Source organism: Manis pentadactyla, chromosome 10, assembly GCF_030020395.1.
Source record: "Manis pentadactyla isolate mManPen7 chromosome 10, mManPen7.hap1, whole genome shotgun sequence".
Taxonomy (NCBI): Eukaryota; Metazoa; Chordata; class Mammalia; order Pholidota; family Manidae; genus Manis; species Manis pentadactyla.
The window spans coordinates 113,805,516-113,823,055 of record NC_080028.1 but is presented as its reverse complement, the minus strand read 5'-3'; the positions used below and the strand labels follow the sequence as shown (position 1 = coordinate 113,823,055).

Sequence of the window (17,540 nt, the reverse complement as noted above, 5' to 3'; positions counted from 1 at the left end):
TCTCTCTTCAGAATCTCTCAAACATAGTTATTTTCTTCTTTCATTTCTCAGACCACCATACTAAAAGCATTCCTTCCAGGCCTGCCTTCCTGCAATCTAGCTTCCACACCTCCGCTGAAGAGATCTAAGTTATATTTCTGAACCTGCCTAAAATCTCTCAGTCATCCCCTAGCATCCCTAAGATAGATTTCAAACCTTTATCTAGCCCACAAATCTCTACATTACCTAGTTCTTATTTATCTCACCAGCTTTCTCTCTCTCCACTTCCTATCTTGCATGTTATGGTATTAATATACTTAATATCTATTTATTGTTTAAATTACTTCTATTGCCTGTGTGCATATATTCTGTTCCATTTTCATCCTCATCCTTTCTATAGCAATGATAATTATTTTATATGTAAGAGATATTTATTAATCACACTGAGTAGTTATAATATGTGAGGCACATTTATTAATCATACTGAGTAGTTATAATATGTGAGGCACTTATATGCATTTTACATGCATTATCTCTTAATTTTCACAAAGCCTTTGAGGTAGAAACTATTTCCTTCCACACATGAGGAAATGCAGCTTTCCTGGAACTATGTTACACAAAAGTGCAAATTTCCAAAGCCCTGTTTTCCTCTGAAGTATTTTGGATCTCAGGGTAAGGCCACAATTTAAAGAGTATGTAGTCTAGTCTTTCAGCTGGACCTTGAATAATAATTTAATAATTTTAAATAGTCTACATAGGGAGCCAAAAAAAGAATCCCTGGAAAGGGTAGCATATTTCCTCCCTAGAGAATAATTAGTTTCCTATTTGACCACATTCCATCCTTCATCATGAGCAACAAATATATTCAAACCAAGTATCTTTTTTCAAGACCGGGATGGGGAGGTAGAGTCAAAGCACAAAATGTAGCTGTGTTATAAAATTGCCTTTTTCTGATATAACTAGCCACATATAATATCCCAAAGTTTGATATAAAAAGGGTAATGATCACTGATAAATAACCTATGTAAGAAACTTAATGTGTGCTGCAATCCAACATATTCGTTCCACTAAAAAAATTACAAAGTCAGTGTCTAATAGCAATGATAATTAAGATCATTTTTTGAAAGAAAAAGGGTCATTAAGTTAATTTAAGTACATTGCTGACATCTTAATCTGGAAAGACTTCTCCACATTTGTTCCCACAAATATAAGATCTTTTATTGGCTCTGTATAGTGTTTTTCATAAGGTCTCTAAAGATGTGGATTCTTCTGATAGTTACTTAAATTAGCCATTCATGAAGAAAGGTTCTCTTCCTTGTTTCCACACTACTGAGAAGGGCAGTAATCATCTGCATGCTATTGCGAGGTTTTTATTAAAGTATATATATACACATACATACATGTATATAAATGTGTATGTATGTTTTATGCACATGTATATACATGCATACAATTAAATGTCTATTTCAGATTCTACATAATCAAAACTTCAATTTTCAGCTTGACTGAGTTAGGTTTGCTAGGAAAATGAATAACAAATTCTCTGAAGAATGAAGGTTTCTTAACTTCTTTTAAAAGTCTCAAATACTTTAGCTATTTGAAGTCAATATTAACTTTAAAGAAAAGTAATTTTTCAAGTAGTGTGATGATGAACCATACCTGAAGCTTCTGAACCATTTTCTTTCATTTATATAGATCACTAGAAATGTGCTTGACTATTTATTTTATCTGTATCCCATCATCCGTCTTTGTATTTGAGGCAACTCCTTCAGCGGCCCGGGGTGCCCTTCCACCCACACAGCACCCATCACCCAGCCTGTGCTTCTCACGGCTTCATCATTACCAGGATCATTCTCTGCTCCAGGTCAGACCCCCCCGTGGTCGTAGTCTGCACCTGTCATTCCCTCCAAAGTGTTCTTATTCCAAAATGACTGATTCAAGCATATCATTCGCTCCTAACCATGGTCTGTTTTCAGCTTGCTTTATCGACTTCTTCCACTATTACCTTTTTACATTTTTCTGTTCTTTTCCAACATGTTAGCCCCTTTCTCTCCTCTCCTCTCTTTCCAGTTCTGCTGAGATTCCATGACCATAATTCAAAAAGACTCAAAAATTCCTAAATTTCTTTACTCCTCTTTCATTTGGTCACACCCACATGTCACAGCCACGGCCGCCACGGCCCAACTTTCCCTGCCCCACGCCTCCAGGCGGCCACCTCCAAGCTGCTGGGGACCGTGGCGGCACGGGGGTGTGCGGCAGCCTCACTGGGGAATGTGGTAGTGCCAGTGATCCCAGGACTTCTCCTACCAGTCTTCTTTCTCCTCTTTGCAGCCTTTGCAGAGACCTCCCCAGTCCTCACACCCGTATTTCTGCAGGTGAGCTCACACTCGACTTCAAAAGGAGAGAAGAAAGAAACCATTGAAGTGCCCTGAATAATTTGTTGTCAGATGCATACTCACGCTTGCCCCCATCCTGTCTTACTACAGAAAATTAGGACCTGCTCTCCTCAGGGTCATTCCTTGCCGTTCCTCAGTCAGGGTGCACTGATTTCCCACTGGCTGTCACACCTTCAAGTTCTAATCTGTTCTGTGTTTTGACCATTAGCATTTGAACATTCTCAAGTTTCACCTTTTAAAAGAAATGTTTTCTTCATTCCACTTTCCCAATTCAGTTACTACTCATTCACTCCCCAATCTGGTGTTAATAATTGATTAAAAAATATTTCTGAATCACCAATTTCAACCGATTAAGAAGCAAGCCACAGGACTATGCCGTGTAGAAAAGTCATGTAGTGAATTATTTCTCACGTGAAGTTTTACATCCAGAGCTGACTAGTTCACAAACAAGAGAAAACTCATTCATTTAGAAAGAAATCTAGGAGATTAAAATAAGACAACTGAAAAGTTTAAGGCCCCTGTTTTGGAATATCAGACATATGTTAACTAGTGATATTCTCTTGTGTCTCGATGTATCTTGATGTTCCCAAGGAAAACATTATGCCAATAATTGGATTTGATCATATGAATTAGATGATAACCTAAAACTGTTCTTTTCTACGTCAATTAAAACTTATCTGCCTATTACAGTGATTTTTAACTGAAGAACACTTATTCCTGACAGAATCTTTCTTTTCATTATAATAACCTTGACAATCTGGAATGAGATTGAGAAAAAGAATAAGGTTGTTTTTCACTATTAATAATTGCTTACAGGAAAAAATAATCAATTTTTATAAGGAGAAAAACTAAATGTTTTTTCCAGTCAAAAAAAAATCTGCACAGATATATTGCCTCTGATATGAATTTATATTACAGGAAATTCACTCAGAGTCCTTTATGACTGCAGCTTTTTGTCCTTTGCAGGACATATTTTTTTTGAAAGTCATGAGCTAAGAAATTTAATATTCTAAAGTGAGATAGCTTCTCAGTATTGCTTTAAGTTAATTGCTGTGGAGGAGAAGAATTTCATAAAAACCCTGGGAAATTAGACAATGTAGATAAATTGATTACAAATGTATTAGAATTTAAGCAGTACTTTTTGAGTGGTTCCTTTATATTTGTGTTTCCTATTTAAAATTTTCATAATTCCCCTTACATTTTAAAGTTAAGATTATTTTATTGGCATATTTCCTATTTTTAAAAAAATGAATATGTGAAGATTATTAATACTCCACTGTGGGCAGAATAATCAACTTGTTCTATTGGAGAGCTATTTCTAGATAGCTGGTAGGCTAAGGAAGGTTATTTTGTCCATGGTGATAACTGGCCCCTATTAATTTTGGCAGTTTTCCTGGAAAGCTCAGAAATCGCTTTTTTTTTTTACAGCCCACCAGAGAGTTCACAGGCTTGTTAATAGGAAAGCCCTTAACCACCTAGAACTTATCTCTTTTTGGTCTTAATTTTCTTTCTGTTGCATGTATGATGTAAAAATTATGCCGTTAATTTCTTAGGACACCCTGGTGCCCAGTGTGTATGGACATTTATGATTTTGTTTATGTGAAAATTTAAAGAGCTCGTTACAGCTGTCCCGGAGCAAAGGTCAAAGAATATGCATTTCTCCCAAATGCTCATCTAATAAAACAATACATGGTTTCTCTGAATGAATGCGTTTAGCGGAGGCATGCGCAGGGTGTTCCACTGCACGTAAAGCTTTTCTTGGTGATGATTGTGCAATAAAAAGGAAACTAACTTGCCTAACTTCTGAGACAGGAATTTCTGCTTCACGTTATGTTATATTTAATCTTTTTTATGAGTTGTAGTAAAAAAATTTTTTTGTAAGAACTAGTCTATTATGCTTACATAGAAAATTTTAAATTATATGCCCATGGCTTTTTGTTGAATTATTTGAATTCCATATTTTCCCAGTGCCTCTACTATATCCAGGGAGCAGATGGGCTATTTCAAAAACCACATTTAAATCAATGTTGTATTGTGATGATTTCTGGTAATATGGGTGAATCAATCTAGAGCACCATTTATTTTCCTCAGAACAATATGTATAAACATCTGTCCAAATAAATGTTTCTATTGAAAGAGACTCATTTGGCACAAACTCACCATTTATTTTGGTCATTCAAATAGAGGAAGAGAAAGTGTGGCAAGAGGAGAGAAGGGATAGAATTATTTTATACTTTCCCATGTTCTGATTATTGACATATACCTGTTTGCAAAAGTAATAATCATTACTATCATATCACTTGTTAGAATATTTCAAACATTGACCTGGAATGTACAAATTTCTTCTCGCCCCAGCTTAAGTTAAAGAAACTGAATAGCTAAACCTACTAGTAATTTTGACCAAACCATGTATAAGAATTATGATCTAGATATTCTGACCCTCAAACCAATGCTTTCTTCAATTTGCTGCATCTCCAAGGTCGGCTATACTTTTTATTGGGCTCTAACAGTGCATAGCCTTGGAGGGATGTATGAAAGTCTGAACACCATTTAATAAGTTACTGTTTCTATTCGTAAAATAACCTAGGAGTGGGTTGAGGTAAAGAATGTTCTTTAGTAAAGGGCCTGATTTCTTCCTGGGGTATAGTAGAGGATGGAGAAAATGTGGTCATGCATGTTTCAGAGTGGCTCATTTTCAAGAGACAGACTTACTGGTCAACTATTAGAACCACCCTCAGCCTGAACATGCTTTTGGACGCAGTGAGTAACGTGCACCACGGTGCAATAAGAAAAGACACATGACTATCCCATATCTGAGCTCTTGCACATCTGAAATGATGCACTTGTTTTACTCCATGCCTTTCTTTGGATTGAAATGTATCCATTAACATTTGTGTGCTTTTCTTTTCCATCCGTCCTTCTCCATCTCATGAAAAGCACATCTGGGTAAGTTGAATCACAATATGGCTGCTGAACATGTTTATTTTCAGCACCATCCTCTTTTTCTTTTATATCTAGTAGTTCTCTTTTCAGTTGTAACACAAGCTGCACTGCCTCTGACCTAAAATGATAATTGTGAAGTGTATTCATTTCCACACCATAAAAGGAATCATTGGTTCAGAGAAATGTTCATATTTATTCAAATTAATTATGTTGGCCTTTTAGGCACTTCTAGTTCCTCAGTTCTGTTAGACACATGTCAAGAGACATTCCAGGTATCATTTCCCCTAATTCTCAAGTCGTTCTCCAGGAGGTAGCGTGGCGCTCGATGAGAGGCACAGGGACTATTTCAGGCCCCTCAGGTCCTCAGGACTGCGCTGCATGAGTCAGCCTGCATGCTCACTAGGGTTATGTGGCCCTCTACCAGCATTATATGCAAGAAACAAACTTTGTCAGTTCCTGGAACTGCACCTCCACGAAGAGGACTAAATTCTGGCCTTTCCCCACTAGAACTTGTATACCTAGATCCCAAAGGAATCATTAGTTTGGGTTGAATCCATGGGTTTTGTGTGTTCTTCCCATTGTCTCCTAGACTCCTGGTTGATTTTCAAAGCTTTAAAAATCTGTACTACTCAGGTTACAGTTTCAAATTTCAAGTCCTTCTCTTTGAACTAAAATTAGAACATGTTATTATCTAGTCCTAAAACAAATTGGGCTTCAAAGTAAAACAAATTACACATAACATATATAAAATATTTACATTGGTGAAAATGTTTGCATTGGTAACATAGTGAGCTATTTAAAACACTTTAGATTAGCAGAGGTTTTCTTTTAAATTTAAAGCAAAGAAAAAGAAATTTGGGCAAATAAATGACTGATGATTTGCAATTATCTGGGAAGCTCTGGCAAGTGCCACTAATTAGCTCTATGGATAGTCTGTAAACCAATACAAGGTCATGTACTTTGTAATATTACTTAGTTCACTAGTATGATTTATATTAATTTTTTACTTTATTTTGAAGTCATAGTTACTACTGCTAATTACTAAAGAATGCAGCATTTACTTCAGTTAGGATAATTTGTGATATTAAGGAAAGCTGGAGTAAGTGCTCTTAAAAATGCAAGGCAAGTTGTGGTTATTGCTCAACAATGCTGGCCAAGGTTGTAATCTCTCACTTAAAAAAAATATATCTGGACATTGGATTTTTAAAGCATTGTTTTCATGTCATCGTGTAATATTGGTCTTCTGTTTTCTAATGAATTTTAAGTTTCATGATGAAGATAATCCCAAGAAATAAACCTTCATTTCCCCACACTTTTTAAATGAAATCGTGAAAAAGAATAAATGGAGAATTCATTATGGGTTTTAAGAAATTGATATAATCGCTTTCATTCTAAAACCCAGTTCTTATTGTCTTGCATGTGCACTTTAGGACTTCAAAATCATGTCCCTATTGCAGTTGCTGAAAGGAAGCTTAGGAGGTTCCAGTGTCAGGAGAAGATAGTACAAATAGAGCGAAGACGAGGGAAGGTTGGAGGTGGAAAGAAAACTGACTTAGGGATCAGAAGACACACATTTAAGCCCCAGCTTTCCCATTTGTTTCTGCATACCCTTGAGCAACTTATATTTTCTGTACTAACTAATATTACTGTCAACTTTCTGCACCTCACAAAGTATGAGAACATACGTACAATCTCAGCAGCATGGAAACTAGAAACTTCAAAGCTGAATTACAGCGGACTCAAAATCAGATAAGCACTAACACGATCTAGCCTAAACGTTTGTATCCAAATAACCTGAAAAGCTCTCAGGGTTCCTCCACTAAGTCTCCAGTTTATTATCAGGAAGTGACTGGAGAACAAACCTCAGGTTCTCACAAAAGTGAATTTGTTTAATGGAAAGTAATATAAGCCTCTCTAGTTTCAATAACAGCATAAGTAATTCTACAGATCCATCACAATTGTGTGTGTTTATACCATCATAATGGTTTTGAAACTGATTAAATTCCAAATAAAGTGAGGAGATAAATTATGTAATCCCAACTCAAATTCACAAATAAATTAAATTTATTTTCTGAGATGGTGCCCTCCATTTCAGAGCAACTTGAAGAAAAAAGATTTCAATATGAATGAAATATTTGGTTTTAATGTAATCAAATATTTTCATTTCTAAATAACCTAGCATGTGTTCTTGGAATCTAAATAAAACATGACTTCAGTGTGTAACTGACCTTTATATGCACTTCATGGGAAAAAGTGCCATAATAGGGAACACACACACACACACACACACACACACACAACTACAGTATGCTGTGCTTTCAAAATCGAGTCAACTGTGTTAATGTTGAATTTGAAACTCTTAATTTTATGGAACTAAATATGTATATTTAGGCAATCAATGTTCTGAGGCAGCTGATTGGGATTTGTAGCATTTCTCTTTAGAATAATTACGTTAATTAAGATATACATTTTTCAGCTTACACATGTTTCAAAGAAACTGGAGTGGCACCATATTTTGTTTTCATTTCCTGATCAAAATGTCAAGCACTTTCTCAAATACATAATTTTGATTTCCATAGACTTGATCAGCAAGTATGGATTTCTGAATGATAGATTTATAGCCCATTGTCAAATTGAAATTTGAGGAGATCCTATTTACACTCTTCACTGTTGAATTATAGTGGAACCAGATACATTTTACAAGTTAACAGTGTGAAATATAAGTAAATTTACTACTAGTATCATGTAAGAAGGTTTTATTCTCTGTGCTACACTGTTAAGAAGTAGATTCAGTAGTCAAATTATTTTGGCATATTTTATTCTTGGTACTTACCCAGCCATACATTTATTTTTTCTGGTTTTATCAATAACTAAATACTTGTCATGTGCCACAGTAAATAAATAAGCCCGACAGATAAAATTTTCAATCAGGGATTTACTTGGTGTTACAATTACACAAAATCAATTGAACTGAAACCAATTACTACAAATTCAGCTTTTCCATACCAGTGAAACAGGTGGGACTAACCTCCTTCCTCTGGTGGACACGCAGAACCTGATATTAGTTTGGAGTGAAAAGAAAAGTCATGACTCCTTTCTTCTCTTACAATGTTGAGGATTAAAACGTGATGGTGAAAGGATAAAGACCAGGTACTAAATTAGCCAGGAGGTCAGATAAATATATGTCATTTCTAAATGTAAATGAACCACAAGAAACAAGGAGACTGAGACACTATCGTTGAACTTAATGTTAGCAAAAAAGTGAGTGCTATTACCTTCCTTTCTCAGTTATGGAAAATTCAGAGAGATTGATTAGCTAAGGAACAGTGTGGGGGTGAAAAGAGCTGACTCTGCAAGGCTGCTCAGGGCTTCAGTTCTGGCTCTGCTCCTCACTGGACCTCTGTCCAGGTGGCCTCTGTTCTTTAGGGTCCTCATCTGCAAATGGGTATCAATATACGTCTTATTGAAGTGTAAAGATGAAATGAGCTATACATAGAAAGCACTTAGGATAGTGCTTTGCACATAGTAAGTGATAAATGCGTGTTAACTATTATTATCTGGACCGAAGCCCTAATTTGTCTTATCCAGAAGCTTGGCTCTTTCAAACCATATCATATCTCAGAAGAATATGAAATGGTTCAGATGAACAAGAGAACACATCAGATAAATCTCTACGATAGTACTTACTGCATTAAGCTTCATATTTCAAATCACATTAAAATTTTTGAATTTTAAATGCGGTATGATAAATACAATAAGGAGAGCATTTACAAGCTGTAATATGTGTAAGAAAGAAACTTAATCCTGTCTGGAGAGATCTCGATCCTGAAGGACAAAGCATGAGCTGTGTCTGAAGGAGAAGCACGAGTTTGCCGTGATTGTCATGCAGACAGATGTGTGGGGCAGGAGGAAGGGGCGTTTGCAGAGCCACAGAGGGTGAAGTGGGAGGCGGTATTTGGGGAATGGCAAGTATTTCAGTGCATATTGAGCACCAGAGGCCGGGGGGTGGGGTAGGGGTGGGGGGACAGCCACAGCCAGATCCCTCAGGGTCATTACAGTGTCATGCTGAGATATTTGATCTTTACATTCAGGGCAGTAGGGAGGTTTGTAAGTGATAAATCTTACAAGAATATTTGTGCTTAGGAAGGTTTCACTGAACGTTAGAAAAGGAACGGAGGGAGAGGAAACCAAACAAGAGACCGGGAGACGCTGGGAGTCCATTGCCATGACCCCCGAGCGATGAGGGTTTGAACGAAAGCTTTGGTAGTAGTCAGTTTGCAATATATTTTATATAATGTTACAGAGTGTGTTTTTTTTCTCTTTCTGAGCAGCCACCCTTATCACTGCTTAACAAAATCTTTAAACCTTTTTAAGATGCGATAAGCAGTTCAATGTCAACAAAAACAGAATACTTAAAATAGGCCCCATGGTCAAGGATCCTAGGTAATTGTCATCACCGAGACTTCTGTGGATTGCAATGTAGCCACCATTCAAAAGATATTCTTGGCTAGAACGTGCAAAGAAAGATGCATGGCGCTGCTGAAGAGAAAACTCTCATCTCTAAGACTTTGGAGTCTTGGGTGAGCGGTAAGGCCCAAGCATATGGCGCTAATCAACAGTCCCTGAGCGATGCTGACGCTCTAGGAGTCGTTGTGCACTGCGATGATCACAAAAATAAAAAGAAGGGTCATAATTTAGGCAAACAGCAAGATTTTGAGAGCTGAAGAAGAAGGAGAAGAACTCATGAGCCCTGGGATATGCTACTTGCAAAGATGGAATTAGTAATCCAGAAATTATTTATGAAAGTAAATTTCTATTTCTGGTCAGAAGTAAGTGACGATGATTAGGAAGGTAAATCAAGACTAACCAGTTTCTATCTGGGTAATTCAGGTTGAGGGGTATACTTTCCTCATTTGGAGAACCATTGAAGGGTGTCAGAGGACAGTGTTAGGACAAAAGTAACAGCTCAGCTTCACTGGCTATTCCCACTGTGTGCGGCACTGCTGTGATCACGTCACCTGTACGTTCTCATCTACCTTTGGTAGCAGCCCTGTGATGTAGGTACTATCATCCGCTTCAGCTCACAGGCGAGGAGACTGAGCACAAGGCCAAGTGACCCACCTGTGGGCGCACAGCCAAGACGGGGCCACACGGGGATCAAGCCCAAGCAGCCTGGCTGCAGAGGCCACTCTCTTCCCTGCTCTGCCATTTGGGCAGATTTTTTTTCATGGCAGTGTATTGGAGAGAGAAAATATGAAGGGGAAATTGATAGGCATTAAATGGACAGTGACTGAAGGGACCATCCTGAATGAGAGAGGACATGGTGCTGTATGGTGTTACAGTTATATCCCAAACTGGCAATCCCTAAATAGCATCCTAGGCTAAGTGGTCTGAAAATAAAGTCTCTCTTCCTGGGCAGTGATAAGCCATCCACTTTGGCAAGAATATGGGGGAGGAGACTATTGCTCCCATGCTCTGTGACTTCTTTGAGTAACTAATGAATTTCATGTTTCAGAGGTTACCACTGTATCGAATTTGTTGATTTATAAGTTGTGCTTCTGAGGGCATGAAAACAGGCACTTTGTATGCCCTGGGAGTAACCAAATTGGTTAGGCAGTCAGTTACCTGATTTTTCATAGACTACCATAAACCACCAGGGTTTGTGTTCAGCAAACAGAATAAAACCGATAGGATCTCTGAGCCCATAAAATCCTGAAGATACTCTAGGTGAATTGCTTAGTCCTGGGGGTCATATAAAAGGAGGTAGTGAACATTGCCTCAGGCAAGGGAAGGATGGCTTCAGAGGGAGTATTTTTGTTGTGCCTTGAAAATCTAGACAAAGCAAGTGGGAAGACAGCAGGGAGGCATGTGGGCATCATTTAGTATGATAGAAACATAGGTTACACATGTGCGCATGCTCCACCAATTAGGTCAAAACTGGAATAGCTGAGGAAAGACATAAAACCCCAAAGTGGAGGAGCTGGACGTCTCCATTTGGATTCAGTCATCTTAGCAAAGTCAGACTTGCTCAAATTTAAGCCAAGTCATCCTTGCTTACATTAGTCTGGACTAGGAATTAGAAATTAAAAGCCTGGAAAATGCCCTTGACTTCTTTACATTTTATTGACACTGCATGCCCATAATCATAATGATCTATAAGTGATCCTTTGGGAAAAGATGGAAAAATATTAGGTTGTTTGGAAAAGAAGAAGGATAAACAAAAATGTTTCTTCAGGCTGAATAGAACTTTTTAGACAAATTTGTGCTGGGGAAAGTGATCCCACATTGTTGCTCTGGACGAACTGTCACTTGACCTTTGAAAAGGTTGAATCTAGGGCATAGAGAGAATGCATTCCTTTCCATATATGGACTGGTTGGACAGAGAACAGCAGTATATCTGAAGTGCCTGTTTGTGCCAAATCAATTTTTTAATTAGTATTCCCCAAGCACTCAGACCACTCTTTCTCTGTCAGTGGCTCCCAAATATCTGATGAGATAAAGCGTGCCCCCTTGCAATTAATGCGCCCCTTAATAATCCGTTAGGAAATCATCGTGTATTAAACTCAGTGATTTCCATCTATTATGTATTCCTCCTATCACTTTATTTATTTAACCTGTCTTCTCATGCCATTATGCCCAGACATATACATGTCTCTTATAAATTTTATATGGTACAAAGTTTTTTATAATTGAGAAGAACTAAATGTAATCTTGCTTTGTAATAAATGCATTTCTTTACATAGTTGATCCTGTCCTGAGGTTTAAAAAAGAAGAGTTAACATTGTGTAGCATGTAGTCCTGGTGCAAAACCCAGCCATCCTCACCTAGTCTGGTCGTTCCTGCACAGTTTCATGTATGTCAGTTCAAAGACCTCTGCTTGGGGTTCAGCCTTGCTAGCTGGGGGCCAAAGAGCAGAATCTATTGGACTTGAGCTAACTTTGTGTCATTATATTTGAATATTCTTACTAAAGTTATGAGAGTTTGCAATTTAAACAAATCAAACGAAAGCAAAGAAAGCTTTTTCAAGGGCTAGATTGCTCGAGGTGTTTCCAAACAGTTTTATCATTAAATGTCTGCTGAGAAGGAGACAGATCTATTGGCTCACATTGCATGGCTTCTTAACCAGATTTCCTTCAGTGACCCCAAACTAGATCAGACGTTTGGGATCAGTGACAGTGGGTGCTCTTCTGAGAGACTGACCCAAGACAAGGCAGAATTTGAGGAAAATTTTTATTCTTAGAAGCATAAAAATTGAGCATGGTTGTAAGATAAAATAGGAAAAGATATTTGGACTCCAAAATTAAATACAACATGAGATGCAATTTACTGAAACAAGAAACACCTAAATGTGAACACACCAGCTGACATGTTCAACACAATATTTCCTGAGCATCTCTTCTGTGCCTGACCTTGTGCAAGATGCTTCAAATTATTTCTGAACAGAAAATATAAAACTATCATTCCTCCTCTAGCTTGTATTTGATTGGGAGATGATAGACTCAGGAATAAGTGATACTCTGTGTTAGAAGTTACTTGCCATGGAGAAAAATAAAACAAGAAATGGGAATAAGGAATGTCTAGTGGGGGTTGTAGGATTGAGGGGAAGAGACACTCAGAGAGAAGGTAACATTTAATAAAGTTAAAAGTAGGTAAGGAACAGGGTCATGTAGAAATAGAGGGGAAGAGCATTTCAGATGGGGAATAGCAGGCGCAAAGGTCCTGAGGCAGAAAGAGGCCTGAGCTGTTCCCAGAGAATAGCTGGGAAGCCGTGTTGCTGGGTGAGGTGAGAGTTGAGTCAGAGAAATGAGGAAGGTAGGGTGGGTCCTAACCGCTGCTTTGACTTTTATTATTAGTGAGATAAGGAATGCTTGGAGGGTTATCAGCAGAGAAGTTACAGCATCTGACTTAAGTTTTAACAGGTTCACTCTAGCTTATGTGGTACAATGTTTATTAGGGAACTTGTCAAAAGTTGTTGCATAATTAAGCGTTCTAACTTTGAAAAATGGCTTTTGTACAACTCAACTCGTAATCCACTGTTGAACATTTTGTTTATTTCCTCAGTGTTAAGTGCTTTCTTGTTAAATGTACCAAAAACCAATTGTAAATGTATATTGTTTCTTCCCCTTTAATGCTACTCACCTGTTACCTAACCGAGTGTTTCCTTCCCTGGTGGATATTGCATTAATAATTCTCTTCAGCTCTGAGGAGCCTATTCTAAATTTTCTTGCACATAGTCTATGCTCAGTCCTGTCTCTGCTCTTCCACCCTTACTGCTTGGAGCTCCATTACCACCTCCTTCCTACCTGCCCTTCAAAGCCAACTTGGTTGCCTAAGCCATCACCAGTTGTTTCCATGGCCATTAACCTCGCTTCCCAAATCCTCACGCTCAGGATGTGCAGCAGCGAGTTCTAACACCCATTTGTGTATTTTGTGTGTGTGTGTTTAGCTAGCTCACGTGCTTGCTTTCTCTGTTTCACTGGATCCATGTCTCTATTTTCCTTACTGAGCACAGGCCTAAGCTCACTACAGGTGCTCAAGTACCTGAGGATTGGCTGTTTGACTCTTCACCCCATTCCTTGGTCACAGTGAGACTGAGCTATCCAAGTCTGGTTTTCTAAAGGCGTGTCATTGGGAAGCCCAAGGGAGAGGGTGATGGGCCGGCAAGCCAGGTGAGGGAGCCCCTCAAGTTCTCACGTTGGACAGAGGGCGCCAGTGTCGCTCATTCCTGTCCCTGGGCCTGAACCACTTACATGCAGAACTTACCCCTGCTTTCCTGGCTGTCCTTCAAATGAAACAGCAGTTGATTTAGGGTCTCTTCAGCAGCTATATCTCCAACTTCTAGTTGGTAGCATCCACTGCAAACATGAACAGCTCTTGTGTTACGATTATATATTTTAACATATTATGCATTGTAACATATTATAATAAGTGACTGATAGGAAATATTTAAATGCTTCATTTTGGAGCTCATATATGATATTCGTGATAGATTCTAAGCATGACATATATTCAAAAGAAAGCACTTAATATACTACACTTTTGTCGCTTGTCTGTAAGATCAAAGCATACTAGGAAACAGGAAATGTATTTTTCCAATATAGTGCTGGTCATGTATATATCAATTTGAGTTTCAGGGAAAACACTATTTGCTACTTCAGTGAACAATCTCAGACGAGTTTTGAGATGATATCGGTTGTAAGGCTCAGTAGCAGGGACATTGATTCATGATGCGTTTGTCGAGGCTCTTTACAACTTTTTGTTACCAGAAACAATTTGTTGTCATTGAGGTGCTTCACTTTCATTAAAACAATAATGTTATAAATGAAAAAAAGTGTACAATTGAATTTCACACCTTACATTGCTTTGCAGTGATGGAAGTCAAGTTATCTCAGGGTTCTGTTCAAATGAGAACCATTTTGTAGTCTGGACAAAGAACTAACTCCTATTTGGCCACCTGAACCCAGAGAACTTACTAACTTCAAGCACATCACTTCAGTGGAGCTAAAGTGACCCAATATACCTCCTGCCCAGATATACAGACTTCTCTCCCTACCATTGAAATAGTAAGGGGAAGTGCTCAGGGCAGAAGGACCAAGCCACATGAGATCCCATAATGTATGCTTGAATCTGCATATGTGGGCCATTTTCTTGTGAGAGATATTTGCTGATGATAAAATTCAGTTTCTTAGTCCATTAACATTTAGTGTTTGAATTTTAGTGAATAAATGTTGGGGGAAACTATTTTTAGATGTCAGTGTTTCACTCCTAGTAAAATCAAAGGGTGAGTTCCATGTTTTACTCAAAGGAAGGAGGAATTGTTATTCCAGATTATCTCATAAAAACCTTGTAAAGGATTATTGGGTTTTTTTAGTGTTGTCATTAAAAATGATCACATACATCTTTTTTTCATATTTACTGACTAATAATCTTTGCTGTGTACTCAGGCATGAACTTCTAGAAGAGGCTCGGAGGAAGGGGCTACCTTTTGCCCAGTGGGATGGGCCCACTGTGGTTGCGTGGCTAGAGGTAAGAGGCACCACAAGGCTCTCAAACGAATCATTAGCCATCTGAGAGTTTTTTAAGATATAGGTAAAACAGGTTCCTGGAGTCATAGCTTTCCAGCAGTCTGGAATAGGCTTAAAGGGAATATTTTCTTTATCTGGAGAGCTGTGGGTATTGTGATTTTACTCTGATGCTTTCTTGTGATTGTGGCAAAAGGAAAAAAGGAAAGTGGGATGAAAGAAGTTTCTCTAAATTCCACCCTCTTCATGTCTAGCATAAGAGAAGAAATGATTATTGAGCAACATTTCTGTTGTTGTAAGAAACCATCTGTCCCAGTCAATCAGTCCAGAGCCCTTCCTCAGCAGCAGGTTACAGAGAAGAGCCCTCTCCATAGTCAACACTTGGGTGTTATCCAAGATCATTACCACCACTTAACTGCACAGAGAACCATTCCTTTGCTTGTAATTCAATTCCTGAACCAAATTCTCTAAAACAGGCCAGGTAGGTTTAAGCACTTCAAATAAAGCAAAAAGAGTTATCCCTTGTTCTCCTCTGTGTCTAAACTGAATATTCTAATGAAATGAGAACTACATTTAATGTTTCCTGCCTAACACAGGGATGTGGGAAAACAAAGCAATACCTGGGCAGGGTAGAGAGCAGCGGAAGCAGACTGGGACAGTGAAGGAAACACATATCTGATCACAGAGGGCACCTTCATCCACTTAGGAGTAGTGTTCACTGCCCCTTGCATCCAGGTCTCTAACGTGGGCTGCTAGCAGCCGCTAGGATATGCAGATGTCGGGGCAAAGAAGGATATAGGCATTTCCTGAGTGGCACAGGCAATTAGAACCCATTGTGTTAAGTGGTTGGGGATTATAAATTCACCCACCTTCATGATTATATCCAGAGCTAACAAGTTAATCAATGAGGAAAAATTACAACCCATTTTTGTTTAAACAATAGTCTTATATAAGATATAAAACCATGCTTTTCATCTTTTGTTGGACTGAGTGAAAGAAGCCTATATTTCACTTTATTTTATTTTAATCTCTCCTGTCAGGGAAATTGTAGCATATTAGTGATAAGCGATGCTTCTTTCAAACATGACTTTAAAATACTGTACTTCAAAAATCAATTATGAGACAAAGTGCTGAAGAAAGCCCACCTCCAAGCTGATACCAGCCCTCTGTTCAGTTGCTCTCTAATAAAACAAGCTGCAGTTTGACAGAGGTTGCTGCTATTTTTCAGCAAGTGATGAACAAATCCTGTAGGTAAAAAAAACAGATTTAGTGACATTAAGAGGCTAGGAAATGGCAGGCAGGGAAGTTTGTGCTGATTAAACCTATCCTGAACACACAGAAATTGCTCATAATGTGCTTCTTAAAGTGCCTGAAATGATAAGATGGAATAAACAAAATGACTGAGCCAGGTGATCCCATGAATGAGAGCTCTTCACTTCTGCCTCCTTAGCAATTCCCTGTGTGCACAGCCTGCTACAAATGACGTGTACAGTAGTGTGACACTTCATACACCATTTATCCACATCAGACACTTTCTAGAAGTCTAATCAGGGGTGATATTGGTGACATTGTCTTGGAAAGCACTTGGGTAATATTAACCAATGTGCAAATCCAGGTATCTTAGAAGAGAAAGGGTGGTTTATTTTGAACAACTTGAGTTTATAAACTAAGGAGTCAAGTCCCATCTTCTATCTTATCTCATCATACTTGTCAAGTGAAGGTCAGTTCCTTGTCCCTCACCTGCTGGAAGATGACATAAACTTTTCGGTCATGCTCTGTACTTAGATCCCCTCTCTCCTTCCTTTTATCTCAGTCACAGCCCAGACCATTGACTCAACCAAAGATTTGTCCTCTTGTCTGTCTGTTTCCCCTATGGAAACAAGTAGCCTTCTTATGCGGCAGGATGTTTTAATACAAGGATGTCTGCATTAGGTATCTTCTACCATGTAACAAATTATCAACCAACTTGGCCTTGATTTTCTTCAGGAACTTCTATGGGTCAAGAATCTGCAGTCAAGGTGTCATTGGTTTGGAGGGCTCACGATGTCAGGGAAGTAGGTAGAGCCCAGGCCCTGTGACTCGGTCTGATGCTCTTACCATTGTATTTGCTGATTCATAATTTGTCATCATCTTCTTGCTCTCAGTCTCCTCACTCTCATAGTCTCTCACCTTTGGCTCAATATGTTTATATCAACAAATT

At 38.4% G+C, this 17,540-nt stretch overlaps 1 protein-coding gene across 5 annotated transcripts in view; it reads left to right on the top strand.

The window, feature by feature from the left end:
- Positions 1-17,540, top strand: part of PPFIA2 (PTPRF interacting protein alpha 2) — a 528,118-nt gene that overhangs the window by 477,061 nt on the left and 33,517 nt on the right. For all 5 annotated transcript variants that reach the window (XM_057487534.1, XM_036912361.2, XM_036912337.2 and 2 more), the window contains one exon: positions 15,263-15,344. In XM_057487534.1, coding sequence (XP_057343517.1) covers positions 15,263-15,344 — 82 coding nt within the window. The remainder of the gene's footprint in view (positions 1-15,262; positions 15,345-17,540) is intronic.